Source organism: Arctopsyche grandis, chromosome 6 (assembly GCF_051622035.1).
Source record: "Arctopsyche grandis isolate Sample6627 chromosome 6, ASM5162203v2, whole genome shotgun sequence".
Classification (NCBI taxonomy): domain Eukaryota; kingdom Metazoa; phylum Arthropoda; class Insecta; order Trichoptera; family Hydropsychidae; genus Arctopsyche; species Arctopsyche grandis.
The window spans coordinates 5818842-5837322 of record NC_135360.1 but is presented as its reverse complement, the minus strand read 5'-3'; the positions used below and the strand labels follow the sequence as shown (position 1 = coordinate 5837322).

The following is an 18481-nucleotide window of genomic DNA, read 5'->3' as shown; positions in this document are numbered from 1 at the left end:
CAAATGTCGTAAATATGTTCGCGACACGCTCTCTGAAATATCGACGACATCCTCCCAAGGCAATCCGATGGGTACTGCGGGAATTATGGGGGGGCGTGTGGCTCGCCAATGATTTCAGATTATGGCCTTGGAAAACAAGAAATAGCGTTGGAACACGCTGTATTTGCTAGCTCCATCAAATACCGTGGTAGATACCTCTAGTGTTAACGCTGCCAATGAATGAATCGATAAATTTATTTTTCGACGAGACGACTATGTCGCGACTCGAACCGATCAACCCTCACTCAGATACCCTCTTATAGGTGTATTCAAGTTGGGAGTTAACCAATTACAGTTTTTTCCGGGGCGAAGGCCCCAGGGTGCCGGAGGCACCGGGGGCGAAGGCCCCGGGTTGCCGGAGGCATTGGAGGCGAAGGCGTCGGGTTATCGGCTTTGCACAAAACGTAATTCGTAATCACTTCGCATTTTGTAATTCGTAATTTCTAATTCGTGCATGAATTTCTTTCCGAAACCAGTCGATTCAATATCTTTAACTTTATTTTTATTCGAGTTTCAATTCCTTTTCGGAACCACCGGTTGAAATCAACGGACCCTACACTAGTTTATATTAAATAAGAAAATAAAATCAACAAATTGAATTGGGACAGTCAAAAATAAAAGAAAAACATTTTTAAACATCAATTTGTATATTTTTCATTAGATTTGTTCTTCTGCAAGATTACTTTATTTTATTTTGGCTTGCGGTGCCCTTCGTTGGCTTAAGGGGGACCACTAGTGTGACCGCGCGAAAAAAAGGTGATTTTCGGGAATTAAAATAAAAAAAACTACTGGATGGAATGTTTTATCGTTTTATGGATATATGTATAGATATATACTAAATACATAATAAAAGTTTTTAGACAAAAAAATTGAAAATTCAGCGAGTTATACGTAATCTCCCAAGGCTCCAAAAAAAAAAGTACCCCCACTGCTGCAGTGATAGCGACCTTCACAGTGCCTGAAATCAAAAAATTCAAAAAGTTTATTAAACTAGAAGATATTTGCCGTACCATGAACCTCGATCAAAAAAAAAAAAATTGAAATTTAACAAAATGGCGGAGTTTTAAAAAAAAAAATCAAATTTCGCGCATAAATTTGTTGATTTTTGGCCTGCCAAAATTACATTTTTTATTCAATCGGAAAACTGGAGGTTCATGGCACGCAGAAACATATATAAAAGAAGCTGAAAAAAAATCAAATCGATCGGATGATTCATTCTCGAGTTACAACTGCAGCAAATTTGAAAAATGTAGTTTCGAGAAAAACGCGTTTGAAGTTTAAGTTACTGATTTCGTGGTTATAAATCAAGAAATATCATACCTACTGTTAATCTGCTATTCCAGGCCCATACAGTGCACCTTCCTCTTCTTCGAAAGACAGCTGTTGGGCTGCTAAAGCTTTTCTTCGAGCTAATCGGCCCTCTTTTGAAGCAGCCTGTTAACGATGATCTGCCATTCGAAGCCTCGTATCATCTTTGTCAACGGCATAATCGTTCGCTGCAGGTCCAATTATAATTCCCATTACATTGAACATTTTTAAAATTGGTGAATAACCGTCATTAAATATTGATGTAGCAAAATAATTTGATAACTCTATCGTTTTGAGACCACTGTGGAGGTGTTTCGGAGCAAAGTGCCATAGCAAGCCATTATAACTTTCGTTATTGTTCTGAGTATTATTAGTAATAATTTATTACCCAGACATCTTTCGAGTAAATCACGCCGACTCAAGTCTTCAAATATTGGTTTCAGAGCATTTTTTCTTTTCCCATAAAACACAACTCTGACAGTAAGTTGACTTGACACACGAGTCGATGATCTTCTTACTAAACTTTCCAACAAGAGTTACTACGCCAAACCGTGAAGTGTGGCCACGTTTCTTCCACGTGCCATCTCCAGAAACCGTCAAATTTGTCTCGGAGTCTTCTTCTTCCAGTGTCAACTTTTTCTCTTCTTCTACAGCTCTTTGCATACTAAATTTACAAATTGATTCTGCTGATGTCCATAAATTCGCAAAGCATCCACTGAAAGTTTGAGTATGGAATTTACGTATTAGATCCATCAAACCACAAAAAAGATTCACTCCGTTTATTCCGATACCTAAAAGTCGCATCACAGCCACTATGCGTCTATTTATTTCAAATGCATTACCAATCATAGGCCCGGAATTGATGTACGAAACACCGCATTCACATATTACAGCAATTTTGAATCCTAAGCCTCGCGGACTTGCTTGATTGAACGTAATTTTTTTTTCACAAGTTTTGCACATCACTAAATTACTTATTGCAGAAAAAACAGAAATAAACTGGAGATTACTATAACCGTGCGTTGGATCAATCACAATTTCTTCGTCCTTATTGTGTAAAAGTTTGTCAGCTGACGTACTGGTATTTGCGGTGGACTGTTCACATGTATGTTGATTCGCCGAAAATTTTCGTTTTTTAGAAGTTGATCTACGCGTGGGATCAACATGGGAACCCTTTTGTTTTGAATACTGAGAACTCATTTTTGCTAAAATTTTGTACGATGTTCTCACTATAACGGTCACAATAAAACTGGAAGAGAGTTTAAATGTGCCAAAGTCTAGCATCTCCAAAACAGCCAGGTATACGACCCGTTTTTAATGACTTTTCTGGCTGACAGAACCAGAACAATAACTGCGTTATGATCCGTACGCTAACGCAACTTTCGAACCGACGTCAGCTGCTCTTCGGATGGCTGTAACTCAAAAACTATTCGAGATATGCACTTGAAAATTTAGTATGTTATTTTTAAAGGTATGGACTATCGAAATGTGCAAAAAAAAAAAACGATTTTTTCAAAATGTCACACTAGTGGTCCCCCTTAAATGGTAATTGCAGAGAATTACACAACGTAGGTACGAATTCCTTAAATATTATTCCCGAAAATTTAAGCAGTTATTTTTGCAATGGCAATACTGACAGCGCTACCAAGTTGTATTTTACGTCAAATGCCAGAGGACGTTATTTTTAATATTTACCCGGCTCGGACCGTGTCAACCCGGTTTGATGGAGTGCAGACTTTGCCTCTCGTCTTCTCCAGCAGAGGATCTCGTCTCCATCCACGACGATCCTCGGCGTTTGGAGCACCTCATTTGGACCTGCTGTCGGCTGCGGGTTAGTCCACTTAACCCAGTGGTATTTTTGATTCGTTGTCTTTGTGATCTTCAATACCTTTCCCATTTGTAGGTTAGGCAAGAGGACCAGCTGCCAGATATGGTTTGCCTTTCATGTGTCAACAATCTGGAATTGCTAGACGGCTTTCGAAACGCTTGTTTTCAAAGTAACACAACACCAATGGACGAATTAGACAGATACTTAAAAATCAAGCCGGAGGAACTTTTGCTGGATGATTTAACATGGGAAAATGAGTCGGGTGCTGATTGCCCACCCAACATTTCTAGTTCTGCAGAAAATGACGAGGTAAGTAAATGGGATTTCACGTGCACATATATTGTTTCTTCCATACCGATTTCGTCATTATTTCCGATGTTTTTCTGGCAAAAGTGATTAAATCTAAAATTTTAACTTAAACACCTTCTTTCTTCAAAATATCTAATGCGGTTCTGCGCGTGCTCAATACCGCCAATGCAAGTCTAGAACAATACCATCAAAATGAAATGATCCTCACGTGAAAATATGAACTATAGAAACTAAATTTATGTGATAAATTGTTAAATCCGGGACATTTATACATTCGGGATGCAGAGCTGACATCCGGTACTGTCTCGGAAAATCTGAGACGAATGGTAACCCTAATATAATGATGTCCGATCATACCATAAAAATGTTACACTTATTTAATTGTATAACGTTTGGTTTATTTTTCAGACATATGGAGGAAATATTACTTCGAACAATAATATGGAAGAAATAATAGATACCAATAGTGCCATTCTAGCAGAAGAATTACCATTACGAAAAGCTTTAGATAAGATGTGCTCTACTGATTCTGAATTGGACCATATTCATAGTGGGGTAAAACATAGTGAGGTAAAGCCACACAAATGTGAGATTTGTTTGAAATCATTCCATTCAATACCTTACCTCAAAAAACATATGCTTATTCATAGTGAGGTAAAGCCACACAAATGTGAAATTTGTTTAAAATCATTCATTTCAAAATCTGAACTCCGTTTACACGTGAGCGTTCATACTGGGGTAAAGCCTCACAAATGTGGAATTTGTTTAAAATCATTCCGTTCAATGCGTTTCCTCAATACACATATGCTTATTCATAGCGAGGTAGAGCTACACAAATGTGAAATTTGTTTGAAACCATTCATTTCAATATCTTACCTTAAACAACATATGCTTATTCATAGTGTGGTAAAGCCACACAAATGCGACGTTTGTTCCAAATCTTTTATTAGAAAACAAATCCTTGTGGAACATATGAGACGCCACACTGGAGAAACACCTTTCAAATGTGACATTTGTTTGAAATCATTCCTTGCAAAATCTAACTTCACTAGACATTTGCTTATTCATAGTGAGGTAAAGCAACACAAATCTGAAATTTGTTTGAAATCATTCCCTTCAAAACATCACTTCACTAGACATATGCCTTTTCATAGTGAGGTAAGGCCACACATATGTGAAATTTGTTTTAAATCATTCACTTCAAAATATCACTTCAATAGACATTTGCTTATTCATAGTGAGTTAAACCCACACAAATGTGAGATTTGTTTGAAATCATTTATTTCAAAACATTACCTCCATATACACATGAGCGTTCATACTGGGGTAAAGTAGGGTTGCCAGAAGTCAAACCGGGACCCCCCTCCCCTTACCCGAAAAAAAATCAATAATATTCATAGACCACTTAATTTTTTCCACTCCCTGAGATTTTGGCTCACTTGGGCTGCCATGTAGCTTCTACTTCATTTTTAATTTATATTAAATAAGAAAATAAAATCAACAAATTTAATTGGGACAGTCAAAAATAAACGAAAAACATTTTTAAACATCAATTTGTATATTTTTCATTAGATTTGTTCTTCTGCAAGATTACTTTATTTTTAAGTACATAATCATACATTTGGCAACAATTGAAATCATAGTTTCCAATGCTCGTAGAATACTTTCAACTACATCTATAGGAAGTGTATTTCTTTCATCAGTTCATTGAATCTCCATTAACGAGTATGGAAAAAATATACTCGCACATGCAATATAAATCTTTATATTATTCGGAAAAACCCATTTCAATTTGTGAAAATTGAGCTACCCATTTTTCTACAGCTATTTTTTCCATTCCAATTTGGATATTGTAATTCTCTTTTTAATATATTTTTAATACAACAAATTCATTGTACAGATATGTGTAACTTGTTAAATATTTTTCGTATTTAAATGTTCAATATTTGTATATAGTTTTTCAAAATCTAGCTATTCTGGTATTTTTTCCAATCTCATCCAGGAAAACACAGATTATATTTTTTAATGGTACCGTCCATGGTTTCAAATAATCTGTAAATGTTTCATAAAACTTTGCTACTTACATATTAAATCCATCACTTTGTTCCTTTGAAATTGTTCAAAAAGTATGCATACTACAAATATTTGAAAACTGGGACTTTTTTGGGCGTCCCGAAAGTTTTATTCGGGACACTGGGACACGAGGCTTAAAACCGGTGACAATCTCGATTAATCGGGACCCCTGGCAACCCTAGGTAAAGTCACACAAATGTGAAAAATGTTTAAAATCATTCCTTTCAAACTATCTCCTCAATACACATAAGGGTATTCATAGTGAGGTAAATCCGCACAAATGTGAAATTTGTTTGAAAGCATTCAATTCAAAATCTGTCCTCAGTGCTCATACTGGGCTAAGGCCACACAAATGTAACATCTGTTCAAAATCGTTCCTTTTAAAAAATCAGCTGAATGCACATATTCTTATTCATAATGGGATAAAATCATTCTACAGAGTATTCATAATAGGATAAAGCCACAGAAATGTGACATTTATTCAAAATCGTATGTCGGGAGAAGTAGCCTTTTAAAACATTTGATACCCATCCTGGAGATAAACCGTTCAAATATGGGAGTTGTTTTAAATCATTCGCTCGAAAAAGTTTACTATCGAAGCATTCGAAGTCTCACGCTGAATATAAGGCCTCACAAATGAGATATAATGTAGTTTAAGATCTTAAGATCATTTACTGAGAGATATAACCTTATTTGTGCAAATGTTTATATAAAATCATTGACGACAAAATACACATGAGTGTTCATAATAGTGGGCTAGACATTTGTCTAAAATCAGTCGCTAACAAACTCGCCTCTGACTATTGCTATTAATCTTCTCAACTTATTGGCGGTGTATATTGATATTTTTACTGCCAATTTTGTGGATATACTGTACTTGTAACGCGACGTTCTCCTGAGTGTCCCTACAAGTGATTTTACCGCGCCAACCCCATACTCCTCTCGAGCAGTATCGAGAGCGGTTCTCTCTACCACCAGCCGTCATCCGGGAAGGACCTCCCTATCCAGCATCTCCGCCGAGTGTCTTCAGAGACGCCCAGAGATCGCCATCTTGTGTCCACACGAGGCAGTACGGAGTTTGTCTCCTGCCTCCCCCTCCCGCTGCTGTGACCCGACCAGCGGTGCTTCAACGAGAAGACGACCGCAGAGCCAGCTTCCCGACCACGAGGAAGCTGTTATCAACGAAGACGATTTGCAGTCAGGAACCTCCCCGACTATATATATATATATAACACTATCCCAAGGTTAGTCCACGTTTCCATATAACCCGACCCTTGGAAGAACGACATAAACGCCCTCTGCACTCCCACAGCGAGATCAGATAAGCGCGCGTAAATACGTTCGTCACATACTTCTATAATCTTTTGTCTTGACTTGTGTGGCTTTTTTTATTATAATTTATTCTTGGTTTACTTAATATTTATGTAACTTATATGTTTGGCCACAGTGGCTCATTGAATCACTCTGTAATACCACTTCACTATGCTAAATAAACGATAAGTAAATAAATTTCACCTGTTTTATTTCCAAATATTTGTCATTTCATATTTCACATTATATATACATACGTATTCTGAATGTTGCAGTGTAAGTGTATCTTCCAGTTGTTATAAAACTATTCCATCTGTATAAAAAATTGAGGTTTTTCCTTTCAAGGTAATTTATGTGGCATGTGTAGATATTTAGGTATTTTCATTGATGGCTTTCAGTAAGTATTCGACGAAAATGTCACATGATCTGATGCTTGAAGCCCCACGTGAATTTCTACCGCTGTTTTGAAGCAATTTTCTAGCATCGTGTGCTGGATACGACGATCTTCGTGAACACTGGTCACACATGCTCCTCCACTCCCAGGTTTCCTCCCCATAGTACCAGTTTCATGATATTTTATCAAAAATCTCTCCAAATCAAGAAGTTTGCGCGGTGACGTCCAACAAAAAACTGTTGAACTCTAACTTGCATTGTCTCAAATATCATGTACCAGAAGTTGATTAACGTACAAGCGAGATGGCAAGTCCGCCACTTACGCGCGTAAGTGGTCGACTCTCGCTTGCCGTCTCGCTTGCACCAACGTTTCTGCTGTACGTTCACGGAAACTGAACGAAAGTCTTTCTTAGCAATTATCGCTCGAGTTAGTACGTTTAGATAAAAATAAAAAAATATGGAGATGGAAAACCAATCCTTATGAACGTGGTGAAATAAAAAAACTGACCAAAAAAATGCAAAATAGCACAGATAAAAAATCCGTAAAAAAATATATATTTTTGACTTAAAATTCGCTAGAAAATTAATTATAAGTATTATAAAACAATAAAACATCACAATCAATAGAAAAAATATCTGGCTATTGATTCCAATACTCACTTTGACCACAGCAATACTAGATTTTGAATTAAAGACCGCAAAAGCCAAAAAACTGTAAAAATTGCGCATTTTTTTAAACACTCATATCTCGTAAAGGAGACCCAAACAACAAAGATCTAGCGCAACTTGTGCTATTACGAATCAAAACCTGTGATTTCATACATTTCACACCAATCATCGTCGCTCCTGTACAAACATGCATAACTCAAGGGCAACGTCCTCTTCGACTATTCCAGAAGAAAGAGTTCATCGCTCGATCGTAAAACGAACGAAATCCAACAGTGATGTCATCAGGAAACTGTAACACGTGTCCTAAAAAGTCGTTTACGCGTGGCACACGACCCCATTCTCAAACGAACGACGTCCAGGCGCTGACCCCATAGCTATAAACCACACGTGTACCGAAGACACGTGCCTCGAAAACAGGTCAACACTTGTCCTGGAAACGAAGACAAAGCATCTGCACACGGCACGCTTCAAGCCAGAACGTATATAAAGCGACGCACCAGCTCCCAACACCAGAGTGAACCTCTGGAGTTCAACCAGATCACTTCTCCGAAGCCCAACCTCTTCGTACATACAATAACCATTGTAACAATTGAACAAAAATAAACGATCCTCTTACAAACACAACCGGTCTTTTCTTAGGGCGGGACACGGTCAACACATCTATCCCGCGTACTAAAAGTTTTATTTGAATATTTTGTACGCTACTGGTTTCAGCTAAATTGGCCTGCGGTGGTGCCCTTCGTTGGCTCGGTGCGTACGCACTATAATGGTAATTGCAGAGAATTACACTGTACACAACGTAGGTACGAATTCATTCAAAATTATTCCCGACAATTTTAGCAGTTATTTTTGCGGTAATCGGATTATTCGTGACATAGACAATTTTTGCCATGAAAATCGCGAATACACAATATTTACCACTCAAGTTCTCTTTAGTATGATGGACTTTTCGGCTGCCAGATTTTCCGTTATAGAGATTTAAGTGACTTTGTGACAAGTCCTTTGTGACCATAGAAGTAGAATCGATACGGTGCAAACGATCGACAAGCGCCAGACAGACTGAACCACAGATTAACTCGACGGCTGCTTTAAAGGCAATTCTCGACTTCACGAATGATATATTGCACATCAGATGACGAGTAACCTTTCAATTTGCACAGATGCAATTATTAAAATTGAGTTGGATCTTTCTGGCGAGTTTAATAAGGCAAAATTCGGAACTGAAGTATCAGGGTATACAGGGTAGGTATGTCGGGACTTCGGATAGATTTCGCTTAGTGTAAGTGCGAGCAGTGCGCACGCATTAGGTACACGTGTCGTTAATCTGTGGTTCAGTCTGTCTGGCGCTTTTCAATCGTTTGCACCAAACCCAATTAGAATGCGTAGAATGGTCATTGTTAACAAAAGTATCGCCGTCGAAGAGAGAGACGGAAAGTCAGAAGAGAAACAAGAGAGAGAGAGACGAAGTTTAGCAAATAATGAAGAAACTCTGCCGCGCAGAGTTTTTGTAGCAACATTTTTGGAGGCTGAGAGCGATTCTATGCATTCTACTTTTTTGTTTGTGACCAGTAATCACCGAACCATTTTTGCAATGACAATACTGACAGGGCGGCAATGTTGTATTTTACGTCAAATGCCAAGGGACGTTATTGTTAGTATTTACCCGGCTCGGACCGTGTCAACCCGGTTAAATGGAGTGCAGACTTTGCCTCTCGTCTTCTCCAGCAGAGGCTCTCGTCTCCATCCATGAAGATCCTCGGCATTTGGAGCACCTCATTTGGACCTGCTGTCGGCTGCGGGTTAGTCCACTTAACCCAGTGGTATTTTTCATTCGTTGTCTTCGTGATCGTCAATACCTTTCCCATTTGTAGGTTAGGCAAGAGGACCGGCTGCCGGATATGGTTTGCCTTTCATGTATCAACAATCTGGAATTGCTAGACGGCTTTCGAAACGCTTGTTTTCGGAGTGCCACAACGTCGAGGGTCGAGATAGACAGTTACTTAAAAATCAAGCCGGAAGAACTTTTGCTGGATGATTTAATATGGGAAAATGAGTCGGGTGCTGATTGCCCACCCAACATTTCTAGTTCTGCAGAAAATGGCGAGGTAAGTAAATTGGATTTGAGTCCCTCGGAACGATTCTAAGAAAAACATTTAATGAATTGAAAATATAAATTCATGTACATATAATGTAGGGTTACCATTTTTTTCTGCGGTGAACTCTGTGACATTTTTATGTACATATATATATTTAAAATATATTTAAATTAAGAATATTTTGCAATGGTATGCACATTTTTAACCCTTTGCCCGCGGTAATAAATATAGCTAACAAGCCCTGTACGCGGCACCTTTTTCGCGAATTTGGCAATCGAGTTTTTGACCTTAAATATAGATTTTAATATTTATTCAAGTAACCAGATATGTTAATTAACACATAAAGTATTATTTAAAACAATAAAATACATAGTATATCTCGTAGTTTTGGATTAATTGTCAAATAATCATTCTTCATAATTGTATGAAGACGTGACGTCACATAAACGAGGTTTCAGTATGGTTCCACAAAAAACTAATTTTTGACTGGTATATATTCATTTTAAGCAAATTGAATACATGACATTCACCTCTCAGTAATATATTAAACCAATTTTGAACCTTAAAACAGTTGAAATAGGCGCATATAAGCCTCAAAATCCCGTGCAAAGTTCATAAAATCAATGGAAGACAGCCGCGCTACAGACTTGTCGCCCAAAGCTTCCATAGAAGAAGGCCGTGGGCAAACGGTTAATAGGTTCATCGCAATTTTCTATTTGTTGCTTGAACTCTTCGCAAGAATTATATTCGAAATTGCACTTTCATATAACCATTGCATTTACGGTACCAAGATTTATCTGCGACTTATCTGCTGTTCACAAATTATTGATAATCAAAAACACTCGTTCGGCAGTCGCTTTGGTATTTGATATTCAATGCATCAAAAACTGATTATTTCCGATGTTTTTCCCGGCCAAAGTGATTAAATCTAAAATTTTATCTTGAACACCCTCTTGCAATCACAATATCTAATGAGAATTGGAAATAATTGCGATCAAAATATCTATTGCGGTTCTCAATACGGTTGCTCAATACCGCCAATGCAAGGCTAGAACAATACCATCGAAATGAAATGAACCGTCACGTGAAAATACAATAGAAACTGAATTTATTGTGATAAATTGTTAAATCCGGGACATTTATCTATGCGGGACGCAGAGCTGAAATCCGGTACTGGTAACCCTAATATAATGACATCCAATCATACCATAAAATCGTTACACTTATTTAATTGTATAACGTTTGGTTTATTTTTCAGACACGTGGAGGAAAAATTTCTGCAAACGATAATATGGCAGAAATAATAGATACCAATAGTCACATTCTAGCGGAAGAATTACCATTACGAAAAGCTTTAGATAAGATGTGCTCTACTGATTCTGAATTGGACCATATTCATATTGGGGTAAAACCACACAAATGTGAAATTTGTTTGAAATCATTCCCTTCAAAACGTAAATTCACTAGACATATGCTTAGTCACAGTGAGGTAAAGCCACATCAATGTGACATTTGTTTGAAATCATTCACTACAAAATTTGAACTTCGTATACACATGGGCGGTCATACTGGGGTAAAGCCACCCAAATGTGAGATTTGTTTGAAATCATTCACTTCAAGATCTTACATTAATCGACATATGCTCATTCATACTGGGGAAAAGCCACACAAATGCGACGTTTGTTTCAAACAATTTACTCGAAAATCAATCCTTGCGGAACATATGAGACGCCACACTGGAGAAACGCCTTTCAAATGTGATATTTGTTTAAAATCACACACTTCAAAATCTGACTTAATTAAACATATGCGTATTCATAGTGGGGTAAAGCCATATAAATGTGAAATTTGTTTAAAATCATTCCCTTCAAAAGGTCAATTCACCAGACATGTGCTTATTCATAGTGAGGTAAAGCCACACAAATGCGACGTTTGTTTCAAACAATTTATTCAAAAACAAAACCTTGTGTCACATATGAGACGCCACACTGGAGAAACCCCTTTCAAATGTGATATGTGTTTTAAATCATTCAGTTTAAAATCTACCCTCGGTATACATATACTTATTCATGGTGGGGTTAAGCCACACAAATGTAACATTTGTTCAAAGTCATTCCTTAAAAAGGGTCAGCTGAGTGCACATATGCTTATTCATAATGGGGTAAAATCACACGTGTGTGACATTTGTTCAAAAGGATTCTATAGAACACACGAATTAATTAAACATAAACGTATTCATAATAGGGTAAAGCCCCACAAATGTGAGATTTGTTCAAAATCATTTACTACAAAATATGCACTTAAAAAACACATGGGTATTCACACGGGGGGGTAAAGCCATTCCTTAATTCTTTACAAAAAGTCAGCCGACTCCGGCCAAAACACCACGACTCCACGACTCCGACTCCGACTTCACAGCCCTGCTTTTAACAATAAAACCATATTCGACCGAAACTGAAAGAGTTTTTTTTCCACTTGCTGGAAATTTTTGTACTAAATCTAGAATTTTGTACTAAATATGGGCTTTCGGATACTCATTTAAATATTTTAGTATTCTTAAGAAGCTACTTTAAATAAATTTACTTTTATAATTACATTTTTTCCAGTTAATAGACATATTAAGTATTGTTTACTTTTTTTATATTTTGTAAATAAATCAATATTTTTTTTTAATAAAAAATATATTAAATTGAAAAAAAAAATGGTTTTTTTTACATGTGTCCCGGGAACGTTCCCGGGCTCCGTCCCGTGTCCTGGGAATTGAAAATGTTCGGGCATACAGAAACCCTAGTACATACATATGTATGTCGGATCGAAACGATTATTATATGTAGTACGGCGAGCGTTATCTCTGACAGACACATAGAATGTTTTAACAATACACAGATTGTTTTAACAATTTTACATTTATTCCTGTTTTGGAAAATCTTTGAATTAATACTATAAAAAGTCCATTACGAATGAGATCTACTGGATGAGGTGCGAAAACTGGATTAATCAACGAAGTTGTTTTTGTTTTGGCCGAAGAATATTGTGTAGCAACTTTAGAATCGTTAAACGCTTTTGCTATTAACATCTCCAAAATTAGAATTTGTATTATCTGCACAATATCGCATCAACTTATTTGAATTCAATACATCAAAAAATGATTTCGTCATTATTTCCGATGTTTTTCCATCAAGAGTGATTAAATGTAAAATTTTAACTTGAACAACCTTTTTGCGGTCAAAATATCTAATGAGGATCAGAAATATTTGCGATCAAAATATCGATTGCGGTTCAATTCCGCCAACGTAAGGCTAGAAAATGAAATGATCCATACGTGAAAATACTACATATATATATGTAGAAACTAAATTTATTTTTATAAATTGTTGAATCCGGGACATTTATCTATGTGGGACGCAGAGCTGAAATCCGGTACTGTCGATGGTACCCGGAAAATCCGGGATGAATGGTAACCCTAATATAATGACTAGAGCCCGGAATCTGAAGGGGCTGTTTATTGTTCAAAGATTGTAAATGCATTGTTTAAGGTTTGCCGAACCTTTTTTACAAAGGATTTACAACAATGGAACAATAGTCGGCACGTTTCCGGCCCCTTCAGATTCCGACCTCTAATAATGACATCCAATCATACCATAAAAATGTTACACTTATTTCATTGTATAACGTTTGGTTTATTTTTCAGACACGTGGAGGAAAAATTACTTCGAACGATAATATGGCAGAAATAATAGATACCAATAGTCACATTCTAGCGGAAGAATTACCATTAAGAAAAGCTTTAGATAAGATGTCGTCTACTGATTCTGAATTGGACCATATTCATAGTGGGGTAAATCTGCACAAGTGTGAAATTTGTTTGAAATCATTGGCTTCAAAACGTCAATTCACTAGACATATGCTTATTCATAGTGAGGTAAAGCCACACAAATGTGAGATTTGTTTGAAATCATTCACTTCAATATCTTACCTTAATCGACATATGCTTATTCATAGTGAGGTAAAGCCACACAAATGCGACGTTTGTTTCAAACAATTTACTCGAAAACCAATCCTTGTGGAACATATGAGACGCCACACTGGAGAAACACCTTTCAAATGTGATATTTGTTTAAAATCACACACTTCGAAATGTAACTTAATTAGACATATGCATATTCATAGTGGGGTAAAGCCATATAAATGTGAAATTTGTTTAAAATCATTCCCTTCAAAACGTCAATTCACAAGACATATGCTTATTCATAGTGAGATAAAGCCCCATAAATGTGAGATTTGTTCAAAATCATTTATTAGAAAATATAAACTCAAAGAACACATGAGTATTCATACAGGGGGGGGTAAAGCCATTCCTTAATTCTTTACAAAAAGTCAGCTTAGTGCACATATTCCTATTCGTAACTAGTGGTTTTACCCGGCTTCGCTCAGTATTATTAATATAAACCGCTTAAAATTTTGTTCAGTGTAAACAAAGAATGGGATTTATGGATTTTATTTTTAATTTTTACACTTTTGTTATTTTTTTTTTCTCTCTGAATGATGTATTATTTTCCTTTTGTTACTTTTTTTTTTATTATTTTATTTTACCATGTTTTCTGCTTTTGCTTTTTTCCTTTATTTACAGTTTTCTTGTTTTTATATCTTTTTCAAATGTAGGCCATTGTGGCGCATTAGGTTCTTCCTGTAATGCCACAATGGTCCAAAACTATTAAATAAATAAATAAATAAAATCGGAACTGAAATGGGAATCAGAAATCGGAACTGAAATTGGAATTGGAAGTCGGAATCGACATTAGATTTTATAATAATTACTAAAAAAAAATGTTTCAGAGAATATATTAATAATGCTGAATTGCAAATCTCATCTAACTCCAAATTTTTCTGGAGTTTATCTGAAGAATAGCAAACCTGAAATACCCAATAGCGTTTATTTTGGGAATAAGTTTTCTGACAGCGTCAATGATTCAGTGAACTTGTTTGCTGACTTTTTAAAGTCAGTCTATGACGTTACTATAAATAATAATTTTAATATATCCAATTCTTTAATTGAATCCCTGTACACGTTGTTTACGACTTGTAGAGTTTGTCAGCTACGTACATACATATGTACTTCATTGGCAGTCGCTAGTTATTCCGTATATGCATAGGGACAAAACACTAACTAATATCGGTTTTCTCCCTCACACGCGATCTCACTCGCACGCATTAGGCCGAAGTGCTGTTCGGGGAACACATATTAATGCGGTGCACAGGTTACGATGCTCTGTTCTATTGTATTTTGGTTCAATGGTCCTTGCGGCCGTATATGTAAAATAAAAATAAATAAATAAATATCCAGTGGTGTCAACCCAATTTTGACGTCGACCGATGTTGACGCAGACCATAACGTGTGTAGGAATATTAACCGTCAGGTCGAAGCGCATGCAGGTCGCCGCACGTCGAACCAAATTCTGTTCGTTCGCCGCACGGTGGAAACCCTCTTTCCCAGCCCAGCCGGTGCGTTTTTTATTTTTTATTACATACCTCTTTTTTTTTACCATGGTTGTCGCCAACCTCGAGACAGTTTATTAGTCATCCGGTTTTCGCTGTTCTGTGTGTGTGTCGTTCTTTGATTTCTTCAACAATTATCATATCGAAGGAAGTATCGGAAGAATTTATCAATATTTATCGAGATTCTCCTTGTTTTGGCGAATTAAGGCCAAGGACTACCACAATCGTGATAAAAGAGATGCGGCGTATAACAAATAAGTAAATAAATTAAAAGAAATAGAGCCTTCTGCTAATAAAGATGTCGTGATTAAAAAACTGAATAATTTACGAAGCAACGCCAGAAAGGAAGCGAAAAAAGTGAACGAATCTTAAAGTACTAAAAAGGGAGCAGAAGACGTTTATTTACCACCTAAATTGTGGTATTTCCATCTCTTTGATTTTTTTGTGGATCAAAACATCCAACGAGCATCACACTCCATCATGATCATGAGCAGTGACAACGAATTAGAAAATGTGGTAAGTAAAAAATAATAATAAGTATCAAATTTGTGCAATATAATAAATTTTATTGTTATAATGTACTAGTGTTATGCCCGTTGATTTCAACGGGTGGTTTCGAAAAGGAATTGAAACACGAATAAAAATTATGTAAAAGAATTCGAAACGACTGGTTTCGAAAATAAATTGATGCACGAATTAGAAATTACAAATTACGAAGTGATTATGAATCATGAATTACGTTTTGTGCATCGCCGACGCCCTGACGCCTTCGCCTCCGACGCCCTGAGGCCTTCGCCACCAGCCCTCCCGACGCCCGGGGCCTTCGCGCCCCTGACGCCTCCGGCACCTCCGACGCCCCGGGGCCTTCGCCCCCAGCGCTCACGACGCCTCCGGCGCTCCCAGCCCTCCCGACTCCTCCGGTTCCTCCGACGCCCCGAAATGAAAAAAATGAAGAAAAAAATTTGTTGTTTGAAAATGGGCTACTAAATAGTATGTATCATGTAAAACAGTATCAATAGATGAATTAGATAGAATAATTCCAGTCAATCCACCAATAGTAAACAAAAAAATGGTTGATGGTTGATCGTCCGTCACATACAAATATACATATTTATCGACAGTCGGTTTTTATATATAGTATATATAATTTTTTATAAATTATTTTATTATAATTTGCGATGAAAGTTGTTTGCCATGGAACTTGACCTTCGTTTTCGAAGTAATTTATGAAAGCATCTCTTACATTTTTGGCAGCTTTCGCCGTATTTCCAAATGATCTTCGTTCTAAATGTTCCATCGAATCACCTCTTTGAAATCCTGCAATATAAGTCCCCTCTTCATAATTCTCACGCTCAAAACATTCAGGAGGTGCATAATGATTCGGCACACATTATTCATTAAGAAATTATGTAGAACACAGCATGCCGTTACTACCGCATCAATGTTGTGCAGTTCCAAATTAATTTGAGTGTAAAATATGCCGAATCGAGATGCCAAAATTCCAAATGCGTTCTCAACTGTACGCCTCGCACGTGAAACACGATAATTGAATATTTTTATTTCTGAAGATGTTAAATCTGCTTTTCGAAACGGTTTTAACATATCCACTCTCAGAGGAAAGGCATTGCCGGCAACAAAAACGTAAGGCAACTGGGTAGAAGTATGGTTTACTGTCTCTGTATCCGGGATGTTCAAGGAGTTGTTCTGAAGTTTTTTAAAAAAAGAGCTTGTTGTAGGACTCCTCCGTCTGAAACTCTTCATTAGATCCGAAATCACACATGATAAATTTACAATTTGCATCCACTAATGCCATTAACACTAAACTGTGGGGACCTTTGTAGTTATAAAATTACGAACCACTTGCACTCGGGGAATAATATTAACGTGTTTTCCATCCAAGCTGCCGAGACAGTGCGGTAAATTCCATTTGACTTCAAAACCATTTGCTATGCTTCTCTATTCTTCTGTCGTTTTCGGAAACTGAAAAAAAAAACATAAATAATTAATTAAGGATTGCTACTAGATATGGTTCGGTGATTACTAGTCAAATGTGAAACGGTCGCTCTAGATCGGTCACACGTGATCACCCGTTACACTAAAACTGGTCACGAGAAAACTGGTCACACCCGAAAATTAGTCACGAAAAAACTGGTCACACCCAAAAATTCGACCAATTTTTAATTTTTGGGTGTGACCAGTTTTAGTGTGACGGGTGATCACGAGTGACCGATCTAGAGTGACCGGTTGTCCTGTGACTGGTTCACATACGACTAGTAGTCCGTTTACCACTAGATATATGTGCATAAAATCTATAATATAAAATTTATGTATAAAATCTAAGAAAATTATGATATATTGTTACAGGAACGTAATAGCGATTTTATGCCCCCTATTGATTCCGCTTCTGAAGATACTGTAGACGTAAATGACACTGCAGGAGGGGACCTTACTGTTAACTCTCCAGCATCGACATCCATGCCCCGCACAAGAACAAGACCACCTAAACGACCTTATTCTAATACAGCACTGGTTACTGATGTACTGAAGACAGTTCAAGAACATTTTAAGCGTCTAGAAGATCGCCCAGATCCTTTCGGCCAAAAGGTTGGCAGGATATTGCAGGAAGTTACCAAAATACAACGGATTATAGCAGAAAGAATAATTGGTGAAGTTTTGTTTGAGGCTCAAATGGGCACTCTAACGTCCCGTACATCCTATACATTAACCAATAAATACAGTCATAATTCCACACTTACTCCTTCCATTTCAGCAGATCCAATGCAAACTCACCATAACCATAGCCGTAATGTGCCCACTCCCACGCCCACTTGTATTGAGTTTTGAAAATGTGTTCAAAAACCATTATAGACGGTATTGATACTATACGACTCATATTCACGTTGTTCACTTTACTTTTTGTTTATTTTACATTTAAAAAATAAAAATTGTTAAAAAATAA

At 36.9% G+C, this 18481-nt stretch overlaps 4 protein-coding genes across 9 annotated transcripts in view; 2 read left to right on the top strand and 2 right to left on the bottom strand.

Annotated features, from left to right (window-relative positions):
- LOC143912989 (dipeptidyl peptidase 9) overlaps window positions 1-18481 on the bottom strand; it is a 557546-nt gene that overhangs the window by 174049 nt on the left and 365016 nt on the right. The window lies entirely within an intron of this gene.
- Window positions 1-18481, bottom strand: part of LOC143913041 (uncharacterized) — a 478228-nt gene that overhangs the window by 347842 nt on the left and 111905 nt on the right. The gene's annotated exons all lie outside the window — the stretch shown is intronic.
- Window positions 2976-7059, top strand: LOC143913027 (uncharacterized). Of its 3 annotated transcripts, none has more exons than XM_077432533.1 (4): window positions 2976-3178; window positions 3251-3484; window positions 3893-4054; window positions 6508-7059. In XM_077432533.1, the coding sequence occupies exons 1-4, from the start codon at window positions 3071-3073 to the stop codon at window positions 6787-6789; spliced, it is 786 nt and encodes a 261-aa protein (XP_077288659.1). In that variant the 5' UTR covers window positions 2976-3070; the 3' UTR covers window positions 6790-7059. The 3 variants fall into 3 exon arrangements, with proteins under 3 accessions (XP_077288659.1, XP_077288658.1, XP_077288657.1); XM_077432532.1 differs by adding an exon at window positions 3657-3810 and having other exon boundaries at window positions 3893-7053; XM_077432531.1 differs by having other exon boundaries at window positions 3893-7053.
- On the top strand, window positions 9257-18472 carry LOC143912562 (uncharacterized). 4 transcript variants are annotated; one of them, XM_077431848.1, is made up of 5 exons: window positions 9501-9729; window positions 9802-10035; window positions 13718-13864; window positions 17887-18187; window positions 18293-18471. In XM_077431848.1, the coding sequence occupies exons 1-5, from the start codon at window positions 9622-9624 to the stop codon at window positions 18364-18366; spliced, it is 864 nt and encodes a 287-aa protein (XP_077287974.1). In that variant the 5' UTR covers window positions 9501-9621; the 3' UTR covers window positions 18367-18471. The 4 variants fall into 4 exon arrangements, with proteins under 4 accessions (XP_077287973.1, XP_077287977.1, XP_077287974.1 ...); XM_077431850.1 differs by having other exon boundaries at window positions 9521-9729; window positions 18296-18471; XM_077431847.1 differs by having other exon boundaries at window positions 9257-9729; window positions 17887-18472.

What these genes read in the sequence shown, in the direction of transcription:
- LOC143913027 (XM_077432531.1), top strand. Translation starts at nt 3,071, where the DNA reads ATGGAGTGCAGACTTTGCCTCTCGTCTTCTCCAGCAGAGGATCTCGTC. An exon ending in GGACCTGCTGTCGGCTGCGG is followed by an intron (nt 3,179 to 3,250) that starts GTTAGTCCACTT and finishes TCCCATTTGTAG; the next exon opens with GTTAGGCAAGAGGACCAGCT. An exon ending in GTTCTGCAGAAAATGACGAG is followed by an intron (nt 3,485 to 3,892) that starts GTAAGTAAATGG and finishes TTTATTTTTCAG; the next exon opens with ACATATGGAGGAAATATTAC.
- LOC143912562 (XM_077431847.1), top strand. Translation starts at nt 9,622, where the DNA reads ATGGAGTGCAGACTTTGCCTCTCGTCTTCTCCAGCAGAGGCTCTCGTC. An exon ending in GGACCTGCTGTCGGCTGCGG is followed by an intron (nt 9,730 to 9,801) that starts GTTAGTCCACTT and finishes TCCCATTTGTAG; the next exon opens with GTTAGGCAAGAGGACCGGCT. An exon ending in TGGACCATATTCATAGTGGG is followed by an intron (nt 13,865 to 17,886) that starts GTAAATCTGCAC and finishes ATATTGTTACAG; the next exon opens with GAACGTAATAGCGATTTTAT.